The 8,592-nt window shown below is 37.5% G+C and overlaps 1 protein-coding gene across 1 annotated transcript in view; it reads left to right on the top strand.

The window, feature by feature from the left end:
• The window catches only part of LOC131150242 (cyanate hydratase), a 15,505-nt gene extending 7,271 nt beyond the window's left edge, over positions 1–8,234 (top strand). Inside the window, exons 2-4 of the mRNA XM_058100850.1 lie at positions 1,480–1,551; positions 7,752–7,860; positions 7,983–8,234. Coding sequence (XP_057956833.1) covers positions 1,480–1,551; positions 7,752–7,860; positions 7,983–8,018 — 217 coding nt within the window. The 3' untranslated portion in view covers positions 8,019–8,234. The remainder of the gene's footprint in view (positions 1–1,479; positions 1,552–7,751; positions 7,861–7,982) is intronic.
• Positions 8,235–8,592: the final 358 nt, after the last annotated feature.

Here is an 8,592-nt window from a genome sequence, read left to right as displayed (position 1 = left end):
GTAGTACTAAATTGTGAATGAATACATTTTTACATCAGACTTGAGTCCTCTTTATAATACATCAAATAAAAAAATAAAACTAATCTCTTCTAACTAATTCTTCTCTTCTAACTTTCTTTAACTAATCTCTTCTAACTAACTCTTCTCTTCTAACTTTCTTTCTATTTTAAGCCTTTCTTCTTTCCTTTTTAATTCCATGCTCTCAATATGAGTTGGAACTTTCCAACAATTGTGTTGGTACATATCTTGAGAGTTGAGAATCTATATTTTGCTAAAAGATGTTAGTTTGCGGTAACTGGTAAGTTGCTTCAATCTGCCCTTTGAATGTGAATGCTTATGAGGAGAAATGATAGAGGCACCCGCCCCTTGGTTTGGTCATACACCTATGATTTGTTTGGTATCGAAGAATGAAATGTAATTAACGGAATTGATCGTATTCATCTTATAATTTTTTATATTATTCCATGATCAATCAATTCTATTCCAGGGCATCAAGTATCAGGCTAGTGTCCGGATATCCAGATGCTCACCATGTGATGATGGGTCTGAATTACATTGAGGGACTGTTTCCTTCCACAAGATTGCATATGCCCCGAGGGTATATATACACATGTCCATTGAAGCTTGGGGGAGGTGGGAGAGGTGGGGATGATAGAGGGCTTGTCATATATATTTCTTTTCAAATCACATGCTTAGCAGAACTAAAATGAGAAACAAAATGCAATTTGTATTTATAGTACCAGTACTAGTGGTTTTTCAGTTACATTCTTCATACAACCTTAGGGATATACATGGATGAGCTGTTTTTCGGTGCATACTGGCAATATAACAAGCCAACCCCATCTAGTGGGACTTTAGATTTGGTTTGTTGTTGTTATACTGGCAATATAATGAAAATGAATAGGTGGATTTTATAGCTTGACTATTTAAGATGTTTGACCCATAATCCACTAATTGCATTCATTTTTAGGAAAATTGAGCTATGTGTTAATATAATATGTAGTATGGCTATACAGTTGGGCTGCAGTCTTGTGGCAAAGCATTGTCCTTGCTTTCACCGAGGATACATGGAATAATGTGTTTTCTAATAATAAGAAGACTACAGATTAATGTATTTTCTGTGCACCAAAATACATGTTATAATTCATATTAGAGCATGATTGCATTGAACAAAATAGGCATTAATAAAGTATTCTATGATCTTTAATTTTTTTTTCTTTTGGAATGCATCCCGCCATTAATAAATGGCACTGGTTTGAAGCTCATGCTGGGCCTCCTTGTTCATGCTTTGATTAATATTTATTTGCATAAAAGCAAATTATATGTTTAAATATACACATTTGTACGTAGATATGCATATCACTCTAGTTCTACAATTGTTGATGCTTGGAAGGAGCTCATTCTGAGTCTTCTTGTTTGATTTCTGAACTTTCAACTAGTTTTTTATCACCTTTTGTTAATCAACTTTGAACTTCCTAGGTTGAATGAAGCAATTATGCATTTTGGTGGGAGCATCAAGGAAATTATCAACGAGGAGTTTGGCGATGGCATGTAAGTTTTGATTTCTTTTATGATGTTTATGTCTCACTTTCTGTCTAGATTTCTGTATGGATAATTTGAATTTCAGGTAGTGTTTGGGAGCTTGGATTTAGATTTGTGTAGATTTGGAAGAAATCTAATACCGTTTAATGTTACATCTTGTCCAAATCTACACAAATCCAAATTCAAGCCTTGGAAATACATGCTTCCGAACACAATGGCAGTGTATATCTTTAACATGAAAAATCTATGATCCCAAATTTGAATTGTTATATGTTGTATTTGTGTATATGACTTTGGGATTGTGAATTTTATACTATTGTGAATTTGGACAAAAATTAATACCAAATTTTATGGATGTATGATACTTTGTCCAAGTTTGCACAATTACAAATTCATAGATCCAATTCACAATCCCAACTAGAAAGTTAGCAAAATATAGCATTATATTTATCTCTTGTATCTGCTAAATCCTTTCTATGCTTTTAACTGCTGATGAAATTCAGGTGTGAACTCCTTTTTTCTTTTTGTAGTAGCATCATTTTATTTTGTCCCAAACTAGCTATTTTTCTATAAAAAAAAATATTGAATTATTTTAGCTCCTAACTGTAGAAATCCCGGGTATCTGAGTATATCTTGGAGTAATTTAGGGAAGTATATATTGTATATTATTGAGAGAGATTTGTTTAGGAGATTATTTCCATATTTAGATCTTCCGAGTGTATTATAAATATTGTATATTGGTCTGTACAAAATCATTCAAGAAATACATAAATTATTCATTCTGATTTCAACATGGTATCAGAGCTAGGAGATTCAACCTAGCTATCAATGGCGGAAACTACCGGCCAAAGTAGAGGTTCGTTTACCTATGAATCTCACGAGGTTCTCCAATAGAGTTTCACAAGGTTCGAGAACTCCATGGATTCCTCTTCATCACCGGCGTTGTTGTTGCATCTGGCCATCTCCATCTTAATCGGTGCCTCCGCCAGAGCATCGCCAAGGCCCTTACCGCCTTCTACCAGAAGGACATCTTGGTTTGCTACGACCGGACCCTCCTTGTTGCCGATCCCTAGCGGTGCGAGCCCAAGAAGTTTGGTGGTCGCAGTACTTGCGCCAGGTTCCAAAAGTCCTACTGCTACAAGGCGCTAGAACCCATCCTCCTGCCCGGTCGCCACCGCTTCAACAGAACCGACATGCGCATCCGCGTCAAGGGCGAAGGCCACACCTCCCAGAGCAATCTCCGAGAAGCAATCAGCCATTGAAGAAGCCCTTTGCAGAGCACTCTCAGAGAAGCAACCGGCCATCGAAGCCCAAGGCGGCGCTGAAGGCGACCGGTGCGGCGAAGGAGCTTATTGATCCCTCAGTCAAAACCCTCAACACTCTCAAGCTAGAGAAGGCCTCCGTCAAGCGTCAGCTTCACGCACTTCTCTCCTCCACAAACCCTAGCAACGACGGCGGCGATGGCGCTCTCAGCAAGGAAGATTTCCGACAGGCGGTGGTTAACACTCTTGAGCGTCGTCTCTTCATCCCGTTTTTCAAAATTTATTGTGGCGTTGCGGGTCTCTATGACTATGGACCCCCGGGCTGCGCCGTTAAATCCAATGTGTTGGCCTTCTAGCGTCAGCATTCTTCTCTTGAGGAGAGCATGTTGGGGGTTGATTGTCCATGTGTAACCCCAGAAGTTGTACTGAAAGCTTCAGATCATGTTGAATTTGCCCAAAGAGGTAATTTCTTCGGATTCTTTAGCCCAAAGAGGTAATTTTTTGCAAGCCTTGAACATAACCTCTAAATCCAAAACTCCTTGGATTATTGATTCTGGTACTTCTGACCACATAACTGATGCCTATCATCTTTTCTCATCATATTCACACCCTGTACTGGAAATTTGAAAGTTAAAATTGCAGATGGATCACTCTCGTCTGTTGTAGGCAAAGGGAATATTCGACTCTCTGACTCCATCACACTAGAGTTCGTTCTTCATGTTCCTAATTTATCCTACAACTTACTATATATTAGCCAGTTGACTAAGAACTCCAATCGTTCTGCTAAATTTCTTCCCTCTCATTGTGTTTTTTAGGACATATTATCAGGAAAGACGATTGACAAAGCTAAGGAGTGTGAGGGACTCTACTACTTTGAGGAGGCTAATGTGAGTGAACAATATAAAACTGCTATTTGTGATTCTGCATCTGTTCCTAGGGATAGTGAAATTTTGTTATGGCATTCTAGGATGGGTCATCCAAATTTTCAATATCTAAGACGTTTATTTCCTTCCATTTGTTCAAATAAAACGTCTTCTGAATTTCAGTGTGAGATTTGTAAGCTTGCAAAACATCAGCGTAATTCCTTTCCAAAATCCACATACAAACCATCCAAACTCTTTACTATGATTCATAGTAATTTGTAGGGGTCCTCACGTTCTCTTAATCGCACTCACACGAGATGGTTTGTTACTTTTATTGATGATCATACTCATATTTGTTGGGTTTACTTGTTGAATGATAAAACTGAAGTCTGTTATATTCTTGCTAGTTTCCACTCCATGATTCAAACACAATTCCAAACTCACATTCAAATTTTACGTACTGATAATGGTACGGAAAATTTCAATAATATCTTGGGATATTATCTTCAAGAAAATGGAATTGTTCATCAAGTTCCTGTGTGGATACCCCTCAACAAAATGGGGTTGCTAAACGTAAAAATAGGCATATTCTTGAAGTAGCTTGGGCATTAATGTTCATTACAAATATGAAAAAAAAAAAATTTGGGGGGATGCCATTTTGACAGCTACATATCTCATCAATCGAATGCCTAGTCGGGTTCTATCTTTTGCCACCCCTCTCCAAAAATTCCAAGAATGTTTTCCCAACTCTCGGCTCCACTCCAATCTCTCTTTGAAAATCTTTAGGTGTACTGCATTTGTTCATGTCCATGCTCACAATCGGGACAAATTAGAACCTCGTGCCATTAAGTGCATTTTTATTGGTTACTCTCCTACTCAGAAAGGCTACAAATGTTATGATCCTGTTACAAAAAACTTATTTGTTAGCTTTAATGTCACGTTCTTTGAAACCACTCCTTACTTCCCCAAACCCTCTTTTTAGGGGGAGAAATGGAGTGAAGATCAGTTCTTTGATTTCTCTATTGATGAATTTGTCTCATACACTGAGTCTACTATTGCATCATTTCTTGACCTATCATGCACAAAAGACCACTTAAACTTAGGGGGAGATGCAAACAAAACAAAATAACACAGAAATACTTGTTTACTCAAGAAAGCCAAACACAAAGAACAGGGAGAATCTCATACCTGAGGCACCAAGAGAGTTGGAACCGGTGATAGCTCCAAGCAACCATGAGTCAACGCCCAATCCCAATCAGGTAATAGATAGCCATGAACTCCCTTCTGATAAGCCTGTACCTGATGACATCAATTCACCCATTGCAATTAGAAAACAAACTCGGTCATGTACTCAATATCCCTAGTCAACATACATGTCTTATAAAAGCTTGTCTACAAAGTATCATGCTTTTTCTTCTAACCTTGACAGGATAAAAATTCCAAAGAATATCCAGGAAGCCTTGGAGATTCCTGAATGGAGGGAAGCTGTCATGGAGGAAATGTGGGCTCTGGAAAAGAATGGAACTTGGGACGTTATGAATTTGCTGAGAGGGAAGAAGCCAGTAGGTTGTAAATGAGTCTTTACAGTGAAATATAGAGCTAATAGGACAGTTGAATGGTATAAAACTTGACTTGTTGCAAAAGGGTTTACACAGACCTATGACATTGACTACACTGAGACATTTGCACCAGTGGCAAAATTGAATATAGTCCGATCCTCCTTTCCTTGGCAGCCAACTTGGATTGGCCACTTCAGCAACTCGACATTAAGAATGCATTTCTAAATGGCGAGTTAGAAGAAGAAGTTTACATGACAATACCTCCAGGTTTCAGTAAAAGAGGTGAAGAAAACAGGTATGTAAACTCAAGAAGTCCCTGTATGGACTCAAGCAATCTCCTAGAGCATAGTTCGACAGATTTGCAAAGGTGATAAAAAACCAAGGATATCGACAAGGGCAATCAGATCACACTATGTTTTTTCATCAGTCTAAAAGTGGTAAGAAAACAATTCTGATTGTGTATATGGATGATATAATCCTAATCCTAATCGGAGATGATACAGTGGAGATGGAAAGATTGAAGAAAGTCCTAGCAGATGAGTTTAAAGTTAAAGACCTGGGACAAATGCGGTACTTCTTGGGAATGGAAGTTGCCAGATCAAAAAAAGGTATCAGTGTCACTCAGCGAAAGTATATCCTTGATCTCCTAACCGAAACTGGCATGCTTGGATGCAAACATAGTGAAACCCTGAATGAAGCTGTAAGGAGGGTTGAAGATTGCGAAATACTAGTTGAAAAGGAGAGGTATCAAAGATTGGTGGGTAAACTAATTTACCTATCGCATACCAGACTCGATATTGCTTTTGCGGTAAGTGTGGTAAGTCAACACATGCATTCACTGAAAAAGACTCACCTAGATGCTGTGTATAAGATCCTCAGGTACCTCAAGGGTTCTCCGGGCAAAGGACTCTTCTTTAAGAAATGTGAAAGTAAGTAGAAATTTTCATAGATGTGGATTGGGCAGGATCAGCGGAAGATTGAAGGTCTACCACCGGATATTGCACCTTTGTATGGGGAAATTTGGTAACTTGGAGGAGCAAAAAATAGAATGTAATGGCTCGAAGTAGTGCTGAAGCTGAATTCAAGGCAATTGCACAAGGGATATGTAAATGACTGTGGTTACGGAAACTCTTGAAAGAATTACAAATCCCGGTGAAATTCCTTATCAAACTCTATTGTGACAACAAAGTAGTCATCAGTATCTCTCTTAATCCAATTCAACATGACAGGACTAAGCATGTAGAAGTAGACCAACGTTTTATCAAAGAGAAGGTTGAAGAAGGAACCATCTGTATGACTTATGTACCTAGCAAGGAACAAACTGCAGACATCTTTACTAAAGGGTTAGCCCGACAGAGCTTTGATGTTTTCATTTGCAAGTTGGATATGATCAATATCTATGATCCAACTTGAGGGGGAGTGTAGAAATCCTGAGTATCTTAGAATATCTTGGAGCAATTTAGGGAAGTATATGTTGTATATTATTGAGAGAGATTTGTTTAGGAGATTATTTTCATATTTAGGTCTTTCGAGTGTATTATAAATATTGCATATTGGTCTATGCAAAATCATTCAAGAAATACAGAAATTATTCATTCTGATTTCAACACTAACTCATGCAATAAAGCCTATTGTTAAAAGGCTCTTCAACCCGTACCATCAGACAATTAAATCTTTAACCTCCTCCACAAAAGAATGAATAGGGAGCAATCACCTTGTCTTATTCCCCTTATCCTTTTGAAAAATGCTTTGGTGATTCACTGTTCAAGTCTATAGAGTAACTATGATGACATGTATCATTGGTACCCTTTTCTTCTCCTATGTTTGGAGAAACCTTGGATTTGGAGTTGTATTGGATTTGGATAAGATGTAGTATAAAATTGTGTTGAAATTTGTCCTAATCCACCCAAGTCCAAATCCAAGGTCCAAAGTCCATGCTCCCAAACACTACCTCCGTGTAATTCAAACCCCATCCACCTCTTTAAATGCAATAGTATCCCTGAAATAATGCATGGTGTATGTCTGACATAATGAGAAAGAGTTGTCAAGTTGAATTGCAGGACTTTGGCTGAGCTATTCTAAGTTTCTAACACTTGCTGAATACTGTAGTGAAATCATGTGACATTAACTTTATCAGTCTTTATTTCTCTTATAGTTTTAAAGACCTATTTCTTGAAACAATCAGAATTTAAAGAGTGACATGGGCCAACAAATTTAATGATAGGGAGTTTTCTTTTTCTTTTTTTTCAAATATGCATGCAATGCCCGGTAAATTTTGTTTTTCAATCTTGTTATTAAAATCCACTTGTGGTACCCTTAGAACTGATTTTGTGTGTGTGTTCCTATTGTTTTCTGTGATGTAGACTGATCAGATGCTCAGGCCTCAGAGCAAGGGTTCCTTGTAGTCTTCTGTTTCAAAAAATAGTCAAGCCTTTGTTGTTAGACAATTGAAGATTGGATGACTTGATTTCATATTATCTGTCACTGATTATTTATATATTTGTATTTTTTTTTTTAATCTACAGCATGTCTTCGATTGATTTCTACTGCTCAGTTGACAAAGTTAAAGGTGTGGATGGGAAGGATCGTGTCGTTGTCACATTTGACGGAAAATATTTGTCTCATGCTGAGCAGGTTAGTTGACAAGATTGGATATTGTTAACATGAAATGAACTTGGCACGAAAAAAAATAAAATAAAATTCTACTCTTTTTATGATAAAGATGAATATCATATGTTGGTTCCTCTCCCGCGCAGAAGTCGGAAGATATGGTCTCAAGATTAAGTGCTTAGGGAAGTTCATGAGTACAATCACTCCAAACCAAATGAAATGAACTCTTCACTGCTCATGTAGTGGAATTTCAGATGTACATGTGGCTGCACCCTGTGGACTTTGTTGAAAAGTAAAACTAATTTATCATCAGCATTTGTGTTAAAATGTAAAAACTGAACAGAGCATCAAAATATGTAATGGTATTTATGCAGCCACAGTTTGGTTTTTCATGGCCATTTCGCTTTTCCTGAAATTGATAGTGTGCTTGTAACATTGAAATTGCATCTGTTTATTTTTTGAGGTCTTGATTCGCATCCTTTCACAAAGATTGGTGGTCCTTTCATTGTATAATTGTTTCTAATTGTATTTACCAGCAAAGCTATGCTTGCTTTAGAAATCAAATTAATTTGTTGACCAAAACATTTTCAAAATTTAGTCGAAGTATAATATTAGTCACTTGTGCATTTTGGATGCTGAAAATTTGAAGTTGTACCAGATGGGAAATGGCCCTCCAAGATCCAACTGCAAGATCTTTTTCGCTGGAAGTTTTAGTCAAATTACTCCAGTGAGCCTAGGTTATTTTAGAATTAAGCA

This window comes from Malania oleifera, chromosome 3, assembly GCF_029873635.1.
Source record: "Malania oleifera isolate guangnan ecotype guangnan chromosome 3, ASM2987363v1, whole genome shotgun sequence".
NCBI lineage: Eukaryota > Viridiplantae > Streptophyta > Magnoliopsida > Santalales > Ximeniaceae > Malania > Malania oleifera.
Note: the sequence above shows the minus strand (reverse complement) of the source record. Positions and strands in the feature narration are given on the sequence as shown.